The sequence below is a fragment of the Neovison vison genome, chromosome 4, assembly GCF_020171115.1.
Source record: "Neovison vison isolate M4711 chromosome 4, ASM_NN_V1, whole genome shotgun sequence".
NCBI lineage: Eukaryota > Metazoa > Chordata > Mammalia > Carnivora > Mustelidae > Neogale > Neogale vison.
This window is the reverse complement of record NC_058094.1, coordinates 183,884,683-183,903,377: the sequence shown is the minus strand read 5'-3', so window position 1 is coordinate 183,903,377 and position 18,695 is coordinate 183,884,683. Positions and strand designations below refer to the sequence as shown.

At 42.2% G+C, this 18,695-nt stretch overlaps 1 protein-coding gene across 3 annotated transcripts in view; it reads right to left on the bottom strand.

Annotated features, from left to right (window-relative positions):
* Positions 1-18,695, bottom strand: part of CREB5 (cAMP responsive element binding protein 5) — a 401,460-nt gene that overhangs the window by 238,212 nt on the left and 144,553 nt on the right. For all 3 annotated transcript variants that reach the window (XM_044246290.1, XM_044246292.1, XM_044246293.1), the window contains one exon: positions 8,735-8,907. In XM_044246290.1, the coding sequence (XP_044102225.1) occupies positions 8,735-8,907 (173 nt within the window). The remainder of the gene's footprint in view (positions 1-8,734; positions 8,908-18,695) is intronic.

The window sequence follows — 18,695 nt, the reverse complement described above, 5'->3', positions numbered from 1 at the left end:
AAAAAAATTATGGTAGAGAAAAATCTATTTGATCTAATATTATTGAAAAATACACATGAGAGAACCTATTGAACTATTTAATCTTTTGAATTCCAATTACATAAATACATGGCATATGCAATGGGTACCATGGGCTATCTGCAAGTTCCTAGAACAGTCCTCTTAACTCAGAAAATACTTGTTAATCAGTTCAGATGAGAGTTATTTACACTTTAGGCACAGTACTTAAGAATATGAAAACTACAAATGATCAGAAATGTCTACTTGAGACACTGCCACATTAAGTGGACATGCTCAGTCTTCAAAAGAGCGAAGTGTCCTTCCTGTTACAAAGGATCAGACCTGCTTTATCTGATTCATTTCTCCTAACACACATACCTTGCAGAGCACAGCAAAGACTAATCACTTCCCCATGTTAGTACCCCTTTTGGCATTCACCAAGGAATGATTACACATAGTCCTGGGACTCTCTTTAACTCTATCCCAGGTTCCGTGTAAACTGACAGCGATGAGCAAGCAAGGCATCCATTTCTGGTCCCAAGAACAGGAAATACTGAGCCAATCCCCATTAGAAGCTAAGACAAGTACAGAGAGGTACAGTTAATTATTGGATTTTGTATTATGGGAAACATATATTCTCAACCCCCATTGTCTAGTTATTTGGCACCTTATCCAAGGATAACTAGGATATCTAGGAAAACGTTAAATATTGATATAAAAAAGCCCTCTGTTTCAAGTCTCCCACAAAGTAACCTCCAAAATGATGATAATTCTAGAAAAGAAGACAGTGAATTGCATTTTCCCACAGAGCTGCTCTAGGCGTCTTGCATCAGACTTGTTTTATATCTTTCACTATTGTGCTGTTGTTTAGGTATTTTTCTTGTTCAATCTCCAACAACAAGATATACAGCAAAGTGACAATAAAAGAACAATTTATTGGGAAGATCAGTGCAAAGGAGGAAATTACACATAGCCACGCACGTAGCACTATGTCTCCAAAGAAACTGCCTTGCAAGTAGTTCTCAAAATTAAACTTGTTATGAAAATCACAACATTGGTGTGGAATAGGACTTCAAGAATTTTCTAGTGATACTGCCCTATTTTACAACTGAAGAAACCAAATCTTGGTGAAGTTAAATTCACTTAGACCCATGAACAGTGCAGTGTAGGTGCCTGGCTTCTGGTTTTGGCTCTTGCCGTTCATTATCAGTATGACTTGGGGCAAGTCACATAATCTCTGAACCTCACCTCACTCTAATGTAAAATGGGTATGTTCATTCCCATGGAAAAGAATTATAAAATTCTTGTTATTTACCCAGGAGTTGAGCCTGGAAATCAGATCTCTCTGGCTACGTATGTTGGGACCACAGTCTGACTGTACTGGCCCCCTCCTCCCAAGCATTCCCAAGCCCTATTCTGTTCTCATCCACAGTGGGACGTGAACATATTTGTGAACACGTAAGTAGAGCTCTTACCAAACTCAGCTCCTGGAAGAAAACAAACCAAAAGAGAAAATAAATTTGAGACAGAAAAGTAGCACTGCATGAGAAGTTTGGTGCTGGGACTGACTTCCCACCAGCTAGTTAACCTTTTCGTATACAGATGAAGGAACTGAGGCCCACAGAGGTGGAGCACTGGGCCAAGGCTGAAAACCTATTAAATGAAAGAGCCTGGACTATCCCAAACCTGTGACCTCTGAACTCATGGCCAATACTTTCCCAAGACTCTCCTCTGACCTGACATAGTTTAGCTCTGAGGAAGCTCTTGCTCTCCAGGTATGTCTTTTCAATATGCTGCAGAAAAGAAAAATTGTCCAGATTTATGATAGACACAAACCAAATGATCCTGGGCTATTTGTTCTAGAAGCAGATCCTCATTGGTGCCTATCTGTTTCTAAAAATGGGGTGGGGGGAGATACACATGGAGAGACTTAAATGGAAGCTTCTGGAACTTTGTAAGCAGGGCTTCTGTTCATAAGATCTAGAAATGAAATCCTCCGCCAAGGGGAGGAGGTCACAGGCAAAGACTCCTATCCACAGCAGGAATCAGAACAAGTCTGGAAGCCATACTTCATTGGGGCAAGGAATAGGGGTCTCCCTTCAGAGAAAGAAGCCAAATGTGGAGCAAACAAATGGATGAAAAAAGAGCACTCTCTGTGGTGACTTTGGTTTTTCTTACAAAGGAGGGCATGTGGCCAGTTGGTTTCTCCCAGGAGAGACCAACTCTCTGCTCCATGTGCCCAAGACAGTCTCTGATCTCCCTTTCTTGGGGGCCAGGACCACCTGCATCTTTCTCCTAGAGGCCTAAAGCAGGTACTGGAGACTCAAGATGTCTCCCTCTGCCCTTGACCATGCTGCAGGTGTGTGAAAGCACAGAAGCTCCTCACACTGGAAACGGACAGACTGAGCATTGGCCAACTCCTGTGGGTAGATGATTCTCCCAAATGGTCAGATAAGCTCATGTGTCTTCCACAGCACTGGGGTAGCTATGAATAGGAGTAGAGGGAAAGCACGTGCTTTGGAGTCCAACAGACCTACACTCAAAACTGTTCATTTCACTGGCTGAATGATACTCGACAAGTTACTTCTCTTCTTTGAGCAATAAAACTGGAGCAAAGAACGTCTGCCTGGGCTCTTGGGCAATGATAGGAAACAAAATGCAATGCTAGGTCAGTGCCTGGCACATAGCAGATGTTGGATAAATGGCAGCTTCTTTGTCTTCAAGGTCAGCCTGGTAACCGAGAGCTTTTCTAACAGAAAAGTTTGAGCCATTGAGGAGTGACCTCCAAGGTTCTCTCCCAACAACACTAGCTGTTTATGGACTGTATGCTTGTGTACTCCCCAGATTCACAGGGTGAAACCTTACCCCCCCTTATGTGATGGTATTAGGAGGCAGGGCCTTGGGAAGTGACTGGGTTTAGATGAGGTCTTGAGGGTGGAGTCCCCATAATGGGATCAATATCCTTATAAGAGGAAGAAATACCAGAGTTTACTAACTCTCCCCAACCCCATAACCCCCACCAAGCACAAAGAAGAAGTCAGGTGAGCACACAGCAAGATGGCAGTTGTCTGCCAACAGGAAATGGGTCCTCACCAAGAACCACACCTGCTGACCAAGGTCCCTGACCTTGTACTTTCAATCCTCCTGAACTGCAAGAAATAAATATCTGTTGTTCAAGCTACCAGGTTTGTGGTATTTAACCTTACCCCTCTAAAGTGGCTGAGATACCAGGCTTTCTGTGTTCCAGCTGAGGTGCTGTAGTACCAAGACACACAAAGCTTGCCTGGAGAATCCGAGGGAGGAGCCAGATTCAGAGACAAGAGCAAGGATACTTTTCTACTTCTTGTAGAAATATGCCAGAGTGCTCTGGCATTCTGGCTCTGCCCCCTTCATCTGGCCACAATACCATGTGGTATTACAACTTCTGAATGTTAAGAAACCTTATATTTCCTCAAGTATCAGTACTTAATTTTTTGTTCCACACATAAAACTCTGTGAGTGGAAGGCTGCTGGCCCCCTTGTCAGAGGTAATTTCTCAAGGCTCTGCATGGGATTTAACGGGAGCCATATGGTTTAGTCTGTCAACCCTTTCAGAAAGCATCCCCCTGAAGGGCCCTCGTAAATGTTCTTGGGGCTGTGAAAGATCCAGCAACTTTCTAACAATAAAGCAATGTTCATAGCCATGATACTCAGCAAAACACAAAGCAGGAAGTAATGGCTTCTCTTCTGAATTCCTCAAGAGGGTCTTCAAGCTATCCTGGCAAAGGGCTATGGGCCAGTGACCTGGGACCTGCTGGTCTGCTGCCTCTGCGAGAAAGAAGACTGGCCTGGATGTCACTAACATCAGCGTGTGGTGGGCAGCAGTAGACTTAATCATGCCAAGTTCAAGAAAACTCTTAATAGTGATTTCACACACCTACACATTTACAGAGCAAGCACATTCCTGAAGGATAAGCTGTCTTACTGAAGTCTTCCTTAAATGCTCTTTTCTGTGACAGCGTCATTTATGCACCTCCCATTCCCCACCCCCACCACCCCGAGCAACAATGACACAAAAATCTTCAGATCGATGACCATTCCCATCTCAATGGACACCACCAACAGCAACAGCAACTCCTGCAACAAAGCCATGAGACTCCGGTAGAAAAGGTAGCACTGCTTTTGATGGCAACACATCTGAGATGTAACAAGCTTCTAATGCTACTGGTATTATTATTATTTTCCTTGAGCTATGGCTGATATTCTGCATGATACATAGCATCAGGGATTGCAAAGAGAAAAGAGAGAGAGGAGTGCAGAAAGGGTGAGAGGAGGCACAATTTATGATGAGTATTGACTCCTCTTTATTTTTACATAAAACAAGATTTCCTTCTATGGCATTTTATATAAATTTCTGGCTAAGTATTCGGTCGACACTGCCCGGCCACAAGCCCATGCAAATAGGGTTTATGATGTCACACGGATATGGACACGTCTGTGCCAGGAATATAAGTGATATAAAATCGAGGAGGAATTTCATACATACCTGGCTTCCTAGATGCATGCTGGTGACCATATTTTCAAGTTTCCTGATACCTTAACTAGAATATTCCACAATGAGCCAGATACCTTCTGTCCAAATATGGGCCTTGGTAGGAACACTTGTATATTTTAATGTTATGCATAGAACATTTCTATATTGTAAACTATTATGGATCGAGTAATTTTCACCAATCACCTAGCAAGCTTGCTTATTTGCCCAAATCCCCAGAGAGAACAGAATCTGTAGAACATTTGGAATACAGAAAGAATCCAGGAAGAAAAGGCATGAGGTACTGTGGCAGCGTCTCCTACAACCAATCAGAATTCTGTACTCATGTCCATCCTCATGGATCTCCACGTTCTAGACTGTCTCAATTGTTCTCTGGAAGAATTCGTGAGCCCGAATTACTTGCTTGCACTTACTCCATAAAGAGCAATAGGCTTCTTCAGGAAAGCTAGGATCTACTAAGATTAAGCCACCTTCTCAACTGCTTATTGACTCCTACAAAAACATCTCAGGCGGGGAGAGAGAGAGAGAGACAAAGAGAGAGTGAGAGACAGAGGAAGGGAATTTACATGACCACTACATGTCCATCTACCATTTTCCTCAGGTTCTGCTGACTTAATCCTGAATTAATGAGCCTGTTACATGATATCTAATAAAAATGACTGCAATAGAGATACTGCTTGGAATCTGCCACATATTTGGTCCAAGGCTGAATCGATTTCATCTATATTTAACACATGCTTGTTTTCTGTCTCACTTGTCTCCCCCACAGCCCATGGCTCAACTCTTTTTTTTTTCCCCATCTGGAAAACTTATCTCCTAAAATGCTACCATCAATCAGCCAAAGACACTCTTCCCGACAGAGCGTCTGCCAGTCTGACTAAGCACAAGTAGTCTCTAGTTTGGGGATGCCTCCCACACTCTCTAGCGCCGTGTGTTTTTCTAGCCTGCCTAACCACACGAGTGCGATTGGGGATATTTATACTTACCTCTAGTTTCTATCAGGATAACAGCGTTACTTTGATGGAACGGGGCATAGGGTATGTTGAAGGGGGCGGGGGGAGGATATGGGATGGCACGGAAGTTGCTTGTGCTGCTTATCTACCTACTTTTACATTTCTTTCTTTGGATTTTTGCATTTCCACCCATTTTGTTCTACACTGGCTCAGTGCCTGCTCAAACAGTATGAAAATCAAATGCTTACAAAAATGCATGAATTCGGTCCCCAAAAACCTTCCCCGGACACCAGTGCTGTTCCCATTTCTAAGCCTTTCCTTGTCCACACCAATTCCCCATACATACAAGCCTCTAAAGCTTAAATACAGCACAAAAGAAGGGTCAGAAAAGAAAGCAAAAGTAAGGTTGGCAGCAGAAGCCAAGCACTGGGAAAAGGGAAGGAAAAAGGGGGAGCAGGAGACAGGCGGCCCCCTCCCTCTCCCACAAAGTTCCAGTCGTGAACACACACCCACTGGCCACAGCAAAAAGCACTGTGCGTGGGCACAGGTGGGTCCCAGCCTCCCTGCCTGGATGCAGCTTAAGCGCTGAGCCTGAATGAAGACTTTCATTGCTGTTTGCTGTTTTTGTTGGCCAGTAGCCATGGCAAACATTTGCAGGTGGCTTGGCCAGATTTTGACACTTAAATATTTGAGGTTGTGATAAAAATCAGAATATTACTACAATATGGTTCTGTGCAGTCTCAAAAAAAAAAAAAAAAACTATCTGCAATTTCAAATGCTCATTTAAAGACACAGTCTCCAGAGGGAACTCATGTTTTAAAATAAGTACTCATTTCCTCTTTGCTGGGAGAAATAAAAGAGTCAACCATCCCCAAATGTTACCACCTAGAGTTTCATTCTGAATCCACTGGTGAGATGGGTTGGGTTGTTCCTTGCTGAGCCCCCATGGCCATCCGGGCAAGGTTTTGGATGGGTCACATGGGGAAAATGGAAATGACAGGATGTGTGGGTTGGAATCAACATGGTAAGCACGACAGGGAAGGATCTGAAGAAAAGAAACAGCCTCCCTCAAGCTTGGCAATGACACAGAGTCCCAAAAGTGACAATTATCTCCTAGAACACACCAGGAGAGACACACAGCACCCCAGGATTGGGAGTAAATGAGAAGATGGAGTGGGTTGGGAGGTCCCATGTACCAGAGAAACACTCCCACCCATCCAGGCACAGTGACATAGCCTGGAAATGTCACCCAACGATACAGCCCTGGGCCAGCTGGGTGAATTATTGACAGAGTCAACACCCATCTCAGAATTGAGTGCTAACCCTTAAACGATTGTTTCACAAAACCCAGCCTTGTACTAACAATGGCTGAATACTAAGGGCCTCCAAGAGGGTAGTTGGGTTGGAGGTTGAGGGGGAGGCAGGAGAACTCCAGGGGGGAAGGAATGTTATAAAATTGCTAGTAAACTCCAACACATTTTATGTTTTTTTCCCCTTGAAAGAAAAATAAAATAATTATAATTAGCTGCCCTAACTGTGAATTGTCTGCCCAAAGGCAAGCCACTAGAGCGAAGGAGTCCCGTGAGATTTAGATGCTGTCTTTAAAGAACCCACCCCTATATTATAGGTTCTTGCTTTAGATGGTGGCAATATTTGCTCCCATAGTCATTTGATAAGAAAAGAAATATTTCACTAAATAATACTAGCTCATTTAGTATTGGCTTCTTCCAACAAAGCTAAGCATTTGAATGGCCAGAGTAATATTCTGTTTCTTAAAAGGGAAACCAAATGTACCTATGACAGACTCACAAAACAGTCATTGCCCAGAGCTCTCATTTGTTAAGATGGGTCTTCACAAATCACAGCCCATCTGGGAAGCTGAGAAACGTTGAGAGACAAAGTACCCCCTCTTCTAGAGCATTCTAAAAAGGAAGGAGCCAATGTCGTTCCTGGTGCTCGCTCTTGATCTGAAATTCTACAGGCATTAATAAAGGAGGGGACAGGATAGCAGCTGTCTGGCTCATTGGTAAAGCATGTGACTGTTGACTTTGGGGTTATAAGTTCAAGCCCCATGTTGGGTGTAGAGATTATTTTAAAATAAAATCTTTAAAAAACAAAAACAAAGGGGGAAAGACACACTGGCAAATTGTGGGTCAGCTTTTAATGCTTTTTTTTTTTTTAATCACCATATCCAATATTCAACTGAATATTCACACTAAATTCTGATGCACATACCAAACACCACAAGTTCCCTTTCCTATTTTAAAGAGAGAATTCTGGGAATGTACCACATGCAGTTCTCAGCTTCCAGCAATATAAATTTATCAGAGCTCTTTGGCTTAAGTTACTACCTTTTCTTCCTGAGAACCCGACTGCTCTTAAATCTTTTATTTCTTCTTCACTCTGCTCTTGTGAGGGTGGAAAGAAGACACACCACCACCATCATCCTGAAGGTAAGGAAGCAGGCCAGAGATTCTGCATTTCCAAGAAGCTCACCGTTCATGCCCAGGCTGCGGGTCCTCAGACCACACTCTAAATAGCCAGGGGTTAGAGCTGTCACCTGAGACTCAGAAATGAAAATTCTTTCCATCCCATAATACAGAGTGTCTGAGATTCTGACAGGACCTTTCTGCCAATTTTGCTCAATACCGTACTAATGTCTTTTTTACATAAATAAGGGGGAAAGGGCTGGCTTTTTGTTTTGTTTTGGTTTGTTTTGTCTATTCTAGGAATGAGCCTGGGCCAATACAGAGGAAGAGGAGAGCTAATAAAGAGGTATTAACAAGGAGAAGAAGCAAGGAAGAATCATCAAAGGAGGGAAGACTGGAAATACATGAAAGACGAAGGGGATGTGCTCAGCAGATCTTAGGAACCAAGGGACACACTCTTGGGGAGGGAAATGGACTCGTGAAACTTCCCTCTACCATCCTTAAGCATTTGGCCTGAAAACTATGTTCTCCTCTCCATAACATCCAAGGTGCTTTCCACAGTCATATATCTTGTCTGAAGAAGGGATGGCACAGAATGACTTGCTTTGGCCCCTAAAGTCCAGGACAAAACAGTCTCCAACCCATAGGGACTCCCCTCCCTTCTCCCATTAAAACATCATTCTACATATCAGGTGATCTCACACCAACCAGGAACACCAACTTCTGTCTCATCCAGTGTGAGCACCAGAAACAAGGAGAAACTCCAAAACATTCTCTGAGCTCCAACCAGGCCCCAGAGACAGCCGAGGAAGTCTCCTTACCCGATCTGGCGGTTGGTAGAAGGTGCCTGTGTGATGACAGAGCTGGACTGGGGTGACGGCATGGCTTGCTGAATCACAACGCTGGTGTCATGGTTGGGCATCCGGGTGCTGCCAAGCTGGTGAGCTCCGGGCCCTGCCATGGCCCCACCAACTGTGTTATGCATCGAGATATTCTGCCCAGAGAAGACAGAAGAAAGGTCAGAAGAAGTCAATGTCTTATTGTGCTCTTAATCTCTCAGAGGATGAAATTGAGAATCTGGTCATGTCAACTAAGTAAAGAGTTATGGCTTCTGGCAAGACATGAATCCACCCGTCTTGTTATAACTTACAACTATAAGCAGATGAAAAATAACTACCTACCCTAACAGTCAAGCATATAAGAAAATACCTTAAAGTTCACTAATCACTCTGTCGCCATCCTGATGTGAGGTTTATATCAGAGACATTTGGTGCATATCTTCCCTGACTTGCTGTGATATATACTGCATTTGAAAATGATTTCCATTCTAAGTGCACAATTCTATGATTTACTGCAGAACTGCTCAGCAACCTGCTTTGAATGACACTCACACTGGGTTATTGTTTCTTTTGCAGTCCTAGGAAGGCAGCTATGCTCACCACTATACCACCAACGCTTTTGCAGTCCTAGGAGAGTGACCAATCAGCTATTTTTTTCCCACGTGAAACTACTACTTTCCCAAATCATAATCTGGGTACTCATGACCCAGCCTCAGCTACCTGGAGAGTGAAGATGGATAATTACAACAGATGGCTGGGTGTCTGGAATCCAATGCCAAGAGCAAAAGTTGCAACTTTCTACTGCATTTCCATAAAATCAATCTCTAATGATTTTAATGGAATAATGGAATACAGAACAATGACTGCTTGTTCATTCACTCGTTCACTGTCTTCCTCTAGAACGCAGAATGTTTGTGTTCATAGCTCTCTCTCGTGGTGCTAGGAACACAGTAGGCACTCAGCAAACATACGTCACACGAACAAACTAGTGAAGGCATAAATGAGACATCTGAGTCACTTAAGGGAACTAACATCATGTGCTTATTTCTGATGACATGAATGAAGGTTTCTTTCCTTAAAATGCAAAAGTAAGGTAAAACATGCAAGGTCAAGCTGTCTTAAAAGACAGCTCTTCCTATTAGAAAAAAAAAAAGTCACTGGGACAAAAGAAGAGGATTCACATGGGGGTAGAGGAAGTCTCATCAACATGGCAGAACTAAAAGGTAAGAAATTCAGACCCTAAAAAAGAAAGGGAAAGTACAGAGTAAAGCCAAGTAAGTGGGCCTCTGTAAACAGCTAAGCACAGCTCTTCAGCTTAGAAGGGTAGTGAAATTCGAGAGGTCAGTTGGACAATGGGTTGAGGATGGCAGGAAAGAAATGGAGTGTCACTAGCAATTTACTAGAGGGAAAATATATATCTGTCTGCGCTTTGGGGTTAGCAAAGAAAAAAATAAATGTTACCCAGGAGAACTAGAAGTGGTTCTTTGAAGTTCTTCTGCAAAGAACAGGATTTCCTGCACTATGTGTTAAATGATGGTGATAACATATATGGTATTTGGGGTGGCTGTGTCCATCACATTGCGCCTTTCCCAGATTTCTGATTTCTAAATCCTGACCACACAGTTTGTCAGGAGTCCAGATGGAAACTGGGCACCTGGCTTAGACTGTGAGCCGACTGTGTTATCGTGGGATCCCAGAGGCATGAACAGGCTTATATACACACACGTGGTCCAAAGGCTCCTCTTATACACTGGAAGGTTTTTCTGACGTGGGAAAATATTGGGGTTGGTCAAAGCAAGATGAAAGGAAATGGTGATTTGTGTTGGAGTGGCAGTGCAGGGATACGCTTAAGTTCTTTTTATAGGGTCTAGAGACTTGAACTAAAATAATAATGAAAATAAAGATAATTCTGTTACTTTTTTGAAAGTGAGCCTTAATGTATTTCCCTGGGTCCTAATGAGGCCTTGATGAAGTCAACAGTTACAGATATTTATTTTTTCTCCATTGTTTGGATCCTCGGAGATACTCAACAATTTTTCATCTTGCTCACAGTCGTCTACTTTGCCAGTAATAAATCTCAGGCACAGAAGGACTTCAGACTTTCCTTTTAGAATTGTTTCTCTTGGGGCACTTGGGTGGTTCAGTGGGTTAGGCCTCTGCTTCAGCTCAGGTCATGATCCCAGGGTCCTGGGATCGAGCCCAGAGTCGGGCTGTCTACTCAGCAGGGAGCCTGCTTCCTCCTCTCTCTGCCTGCCTTTCTGCCTACTTGTGATCTCTGCCTGTCAAATAAATAAATAAATAAATCTCTAGAATTAATTCTCTTGTGCTGTGCTATTAAGGATTATGTATGACTAGCGCTACATAATCTGAAATTTAAAATAATTATCTTTAAATTGTTTTAAAAAGGATATAAAATGTATGAACTCTCCTTGAGTTACCCTTGATACCTCTTTTCCATCACTTCCATAGGCAGACCCCAACTACTGCAAATTCAACCTACACACCCTTCATCTTTTTCTATCTTTCTATCTTTCATTCTCTTTCCATTTTACGTTCTACCAACCTACACCCAACCAGCATCATCTCCTTTCCTGGACTAGACAGCGGTCTTCTAACTGGTCTGTCACTCACTATGGCTTCCCTTTCTCCTTTTCCCCATATACAGCCATGGTGATCTTTTTGACCTGCTCCGTTTCCGACCTGGGCCGGTTCACCCTTCCTTAGGCAACCTGGTGGTCCCCCGCTCCCGGGAGGTCACCATATTGATGCCGAACTTAGTGCGGACACCCGATCGGCATAGCACACTACAGCCCAGAACTCCTGGGCTCAAGCGATCCTCCTGCCTCAGCCTCCCGAGTAGCAGGGACTACAGGCGCGCGCCACCGCGCCTGGCCATGGTGATCTTTTTGAAAGACAAAACTAATCACATCATACAATTCTCCTTACTCAACCACACTCCTCCACCCCCACCCTACAAGCTTTTTAGATGACGTTCATGGTTCAGAAGACACTGAGAGCACTCTTTGTGTGACCTACAAGGCCTATAAGGGACCATTCCTACCTCCCAGCTCATCTTGTGCTATTCTCACTCTTGCTCTCTGCTCTTCACTCCAACTTTCTAGCATGTTCTTGCCCTCATACTGCTCACCTCCATTTCAGCACAGGGGCTTGGGGTATGCTATTTTCTGCTACCTGTGCCCTCCCCTGACTAGACCCTCAAATCTCAGATTAAGCATCACATGAGGAAGACTTCCTTGACCTCTATACTGATGGGTACCCTCTCCTTTGCAGCACTTTTTATAAGTTCACAACTGTTTTGGTTTGATTAACATGTTTCTTCCTAGAGAACATAAGCACAATCGGAGAAGAGACTAAATCTGATTTTACTCCCCATTGCCTCTGTTTCCTAAATCAATGCCTGGCATATAATAAGTGCTGAATAAATCCTGAGTGAATAAATAAACTATAAAATGACATTCCTAAAATATTCAGTATGAGGAGGTCTTTTATTTTCTGGTCAACTTTTGAGAGTGCTAACTTTTGTCTGTTTACATTGAGATCTCAAAGTAGGCTCATGGTAATAGAGTTTTGGATATTAAAATGCTTGTTTGATTATGGACTAGAGAAATAGAAGGGACCAGAGTTAAGATGAAACCCACAAACCTGGAATGTAGACTGGAAGTAAAGCCTTTGAGAAAATATTAAATGAGCCCTTGGAGGGAGATGCCAAGAAGTGAGCTCTGAATCTTTGAACACTTTGACATAAAGGTTGGCAACAACTATTCCTTATCTCCAGCATGAATACCAGGAAAAACCGATCTGTGCTGTAGCACAAAGAAGTTGGTTTGATTTCTTCAGAGGGAAGCATGTTAAATGAAAGAAAGAATGACCTCTTTAATGAGAATCATTAAAAAAGAATTTTAGAAACTATCCAGGACTATAACTCATATCCTCTTCCACCAAAATTTAAGACATCTCTTTGTCTCTGTGACCTCCACCTGAGATGGAAAAGGCTCCTAAAAGTTGTATTCTAATTCTTCAATAATCTCCACTTTCTACCACACATGAAACCCACAAATTCTCCACACTCCTTCCCCCAGACCCAGAGAGTAATTTCAAAACGTTTTGGAAAAATAAACAATTAGGCAAGCATTATCATTTCACATTAAGAGAAGATTATTTTTTTTCCTTTAAGCATTACATAGTAACTCAAACATGAAATTATTTTCTGAGTTCATATTTTCCCAATTATGGGTTCAAAACCTGTCTTCATTGATAAAAAGAATGGCATTTTACCTCTGGATAAATTAAATATCCAATTTCAAAAACACAACGTGTGACCACATCTTGCAGAGTTATTTTTGCTAGTATAGGTGCAGAGATTTGGAGCTAGCCAAACAGTGTCACCAAACCAGCAGATGGGGGTCAATATGCAGGGAAGGATCGGAAGTGTTCCTTGAAGCTCAGCCCCTGGCCTTCTCTTGTTCAACATTTTTATCAACAGCTTGGATGAAGATGTAAAAATCATGCTTGTCAAATCTACAGTTGACACAATGTTGGGAGGCACAGCTTATGTTCTGGGTAGTAGAGTCAGGTTTTTACTTGAGCCAAATTTGTGATCTAGCCTCCAAAAATGCTAACATAAATCTAGGTTGCTATAGGATAAGTACAATGTCCAGATCAAGGGAAGTAATTATTCCACTGGAGAGCACACTGAACTGACCACATTTGGCCACCACATTTTAAGGGGGAAATTGACAAATAGCAGGGAATGAAAGCAATGAAGGCATCCAAAATCCATCACAGGAAGAACCGTAGAAGAATCAGGGAATATTTAGTCTGAAGAAGAAAAGACTTAGAGGGTCATGCTAACTGCATTCAAATATTTGTGGGATTAGACATAGTCTATGCTACTCCAGAGGGCATAATTTCAAAAAAATGGGATCATGATGATAAAAGCCGATGATGACTATAATTTGAGCTCTTATTTTGAAGCAACCACTATGGTAGATGCTTTATAAACTCAGCTCTAATCCTTGCAAAAACACTACAGGGTCAGCATATTTATTCTCAATTTAAGATGGTAAAGAGAGTAAAATTCCTCACCATCACTAAAAATATGCCATTCACCTCTAGCTACCCTCACTCCTTCTGGACTGATCCTTTAAAAATACAAATTTAATCTTTTGTCCAAAGACAAAACAAGCTGTCTTATAAAGCACTGAGCTTTATGGCATCGGAGTTAAGCCAGTAGAGACTAGTGGCCATCTGTCAAGGATGTCATCAAGAGGACAAGAGGATTTTTGCATCAAGGAGGGAAATGGTGCTACATGACCTCCAAGGTTTCTTCTATTGCTAAGATTCTCTCACTTACATGATCCATGGTTCATGCTTTGGCTCAGTGCTTCCAAACAATTAGTGATATGTGATAACGCTGAAAATACACTAGCTTAGGGGGTGGAGGTCTGTCCTTGTTCTGGATCTCTACCCTTACTTGCAGCCATGGGACCTAGATAAATCATTCAACCTCCCCCAGCACTGTAGCCTCATCCCGAAAAGCAGGGGCTGGACTACCTTGTTTCCATGATTGTTTCCAGCTCAGATACTCTACAAGTCTCTCTCTATATTACATTTTATGAGACCTTAAATACCCAAACAGACTTTTTAGACTCTGATTCATGGGCCTACAGACATTGATTTCTCTCCATAACCATAAGCTTTTGCAGAAATGAGCCTTCTGAAAATTATAGCTTTATGCCAGACCCAAGGGATCATGATTCAAGAAACGGATCCAACACAAAGTAAAATTTCTCAAATTTCAAAGACGAAAACTCCACAAACTATTTTCACCTAAATTGTTCGCTTTTTGGTTCCAATTTCTCTGCATGTTTGACTTCTCACTCCCTTCATATCCTGCAATATTCCTTGCTCTCCATTCACTCTTTTTCTGAGACATAAAGGGTGTGAATGGGATGAGAACTGGGGGCATAATGAGCCTTGATTGCATACTCCGTGAGCTTGAGGTAGAGTGGTAATTGTCTTTCTGCATGCATGGGCTTGGAATACAATATGCAAAAAAACAACCCAATGTATATGAATATACGTTCTTATAAATACCTATATAATTTCAGGGTGTGGTAATGAGGGATGAAGGGCAGTGGACCACAAATGGAAGTAAAAGTTGGAGCATACAAGGAAAAGGTTGTTGATTCCCATAAGGTCCCAAAATGTTATCTTCAAATCTATATTCTGTCCAACTGCCAAGCTGTGGAGACTTTATGGGTTTCTCTATAAAGAGCCACGGTCATCCCGACACGCGTTTACAAGTCGAGTTGTGCAATCTTGGAATTGTCTGCATCTTAATGATGCCCGGGCAGTTACAAAGACTTTCAGAACTTCCCAGATGTAAACATCCATGAATTGCATCCAAAAGATGTCTGAGACATTCACAGGATAACAAAAGTTCTAACCTTCCAAAAGAAACTAAGCTTTCTAGAGGTCTAGGAAGGATTCATTCCTCCTTCCACATGCTCTTGGGAGCTAGAATACCAGTGTGAGTATTTTGAATTCTACTAAGAGAGTAGGCCGCTCCATGACAGAGGAGACAGTGAAATATTAGAGGGAACATGGTGGGGCTGGAGAGGAGATCAGGGACCATGCCAGTGGCCTCTCTCTCCATAACATTCTCCTTAGTGGAGCTGTACAGTAAAAGAGGAACCACGTAAGACAAGAAACCATCTCAGACAAACTTTGCAAGAGGGGAAGGGAGAGGAGAGAGCACAGAGCATTGTGAAAACACCAGCTGTGACATGTACATTTAAATTCTGCTTTTTCAGAGTTTGCTACTTATGCCAAAAGAATTCTAAAGGGAACCATGGTACAGACGAAACCATGAGCACCAGAATAGGACTCAAGCTCAGATCAGCTCCCTATCCTCCGGAGCATATAAAGTTCTTTGAGCCATACCTTCCTCATCTTTAAAATAGAGATTATCCTTTAATGGACAGGGATGTAGGGAGTCTTGTATGAGATGACACAGGCCCCAGCACAAGGCCGACTGCATACAATACTTTTTCTCCTTTTACTATAGTGTATAGTTCTAAATGTGAAGCTCAGAGAGTAGAGTTCATTTTGGGTGGCTACTTCCCATGTCTGATTTTAACAGAAGTATTACTAATAATAGCTAGTGCTCATACAGCATTGCCATTTGTCAGAAAACTCATTTAATCCTTATCAATCTAAGAGGTGGATAGGATGATTAATCCTCATTTTACAGATGAGGAAACTGAAGCACAGAGAGGTTAAGTAACTTACCCAAAGTTATACCACTATGAAGTGGAAGAGCTCAGATCCAGGCCATCTGGTTTCAGAGTCCAGGCTCTTACCTACTAAGCCATACTGCCTCTACAGTCTTACTGTAAAAATACTTTCTAGTGGAAAATGACATGGCAAAAAATAAACTGTATCTAATATCTTTTCTAAGGACATTAATTGAAGTTATTAATACTGCTTTGTGATCCTGAGAATTTCAGTCATACCACTAACTTGGGTCAATGTCATCACCACCATCTTCATACCTACAAAAGCCTGGGACTATACCATTAATTCACTTCAAAGTTATTGATTAGTGATCATCTTAAGGTCATGTTGCCTGCATAGGTCTTTCTAGATTGGGTTACACCAAACAAGGCAGATTAAGATTAGGGAAGAAAGCTGTAACTCAAAAAAACTGTTGAACGATACTTGTATCAAACTATCAAAACAACCAACTCTCACTCACTCATTCTTTGATTTTAGTTCACCTTGGTCAACAGTTCCCAGAGTTAAGAAATAGGCCAAGAGATGGGGCGCCTGGGTGGCTCAGTGGGTTAAAGCCTCTGCCTTCGGCTCAGGTCATGATCCCAGGGTCCTGGGATCGAGCCCCACATCGGGCTCTGTTCAGCAGGAAGCCTGCTTCCTCCTCTCTCTGCCTGCCTCTCTGCTGCTTGTGATCTCTCTCTGTCAAATAAATAAATAAAATCTTAAAAAAAAAAAAAAAAAAGAAAAGAAAAGAAATAGGCTGAGAGAGAGATAATCTCTCCAAAGTTTGAATCAAGTTCAACTTCTAAGGCAACTTCCTTTCCAGTGGGTAGAAAGGCAGCTTGCACACTGATGTGACCCTCAGTGGCCTTTACCTACTCACCCATTTTCAGGAAGTAAGCAGCCCCGCCTCCGAGTGGGGTTCTAGACTCAAGTCTGCAGGATACAGAGCAGTATCAGTCTGACCGGACTGTGCTCTCCTCCTCCAACCCAGACCTCTGTCATCCTCTCTAATACTGGGTTTAGACAACAGAGCCCTGAACCATCCCTGTAAGAATTTTATAGCTATTCATTTAATATCGTAGTAAAATGCTCAAGACAATAAATGTCTTCTCAGGTGCCACCCTGGACTGTGAGAAACAGTTTTTGGGTGTCTCTCAAAGATCCTGCTCCTTCCTGTTCTGATTCTTGGTGCCATGCACTGTCGGTGTCTCTCCTCTCACCTCCCACTTTATTGTCTTGGTTAATCCTGCTAAATATAATCATATGGGTTAAAAGGAAGGAAATGATGCCACTTCATTCAGGTTACCAGAATTACAGTTGAGCACATCCCCGTGGTTGATGCATCTATAGATATCTTGGAAATTAGAAACTACTCCCACTGAAAATACTGTACTCAGAGCTCACTGGTAAAATTCCTCATTTCTCAAGAGTTCTTCAAGAAAGCTGCAGCACCAGCCTACTTAAACACTTTTGCTGGCCATATCTCCGATGTAGGACTTGAGCTTTTCACAATCTAATTTCAATCAATCTTTCCCATCTTCTCTATCTTCTCCCTCTCACTCACACACACACACCTCAATGCTTCTTGACCATTCTATACCATTTCATGTTTCTTTTTTACCTTTGAACATAATATTTCCTCCTTGCAGCCAATCCAAGATCCAGTGCTGATGTCCCCTCCTCTGTGCAGCCTTCTCCCACTCCTTCTGACCCCATTAGCTGTTTCCTATTTCGTGCTCCCATAACGCTCTTTACACACCACCATTAAAGAGCCTGACTTATCTCCACAACAGCTTCCTCCAGCAGATTACACCAAGTTCATCTGAGGACAACCAGTGTCTGCTCCTTAACGTTCACCTTGTAGATACACAATAAATTCAATTATTCAGTGAATAAAGGAAAGCTGTGTGCTTTTGAGCAAATTTATTGTTTCCCTTTGCTTCAGTTTTCTCATTTCTTAAAACAGGAATAACTGTAACTTGTAAGATTTTTATAAATATTAAGTTAGGTAATACAAATGCAGAACTTAGTACAATGTTGGACACATTAAATGTCCAATAAATGTTAGTAGCCATTACTATAATTATCATTATCATTATGATCACAACCAATGCCAACACCACCTCTATACCAGGTAGACTCAAGTAATAATTCCTTTGTCCTCCACTGTATCCCATAAATACCTCTTTCAAAGTTCTGATTACACATTGGTATGTTTACCTATTTTTAAGGTCAGTCTTCCCCTTCTAGCTGTAAAGACTTTGACAACAGGAATTGGGTCTGGTTTCACACAGCTGTCCCTCGGGCCTAATAAAATACCTGTCACATAGAGTCTTACCAAATGAACATGTAGGGAGTGTAACTAGGGCTGTGGAAAGAAGAAAAAAAAAGTAAGAACTCTCCCAAAAGGCCTACAGTTTAGAGGGAATATGGAAATTTAGGGACAGAGGGGTATGAAAAACAAATGAATCTGAAAACTACCTTGACTTACACGAGCAACAGAGACAAAGAAAGACAATGGCATCTAGAGTTGATAAAGCCATGGCCTAAAGGGTGCAGGGCTAGTCAATGGGTCTGCGTTTTCCTGTGAGCGCCACCATTAAGCACATGATCTTGCTCAGCTTCTTAGTCTCTTGATTTT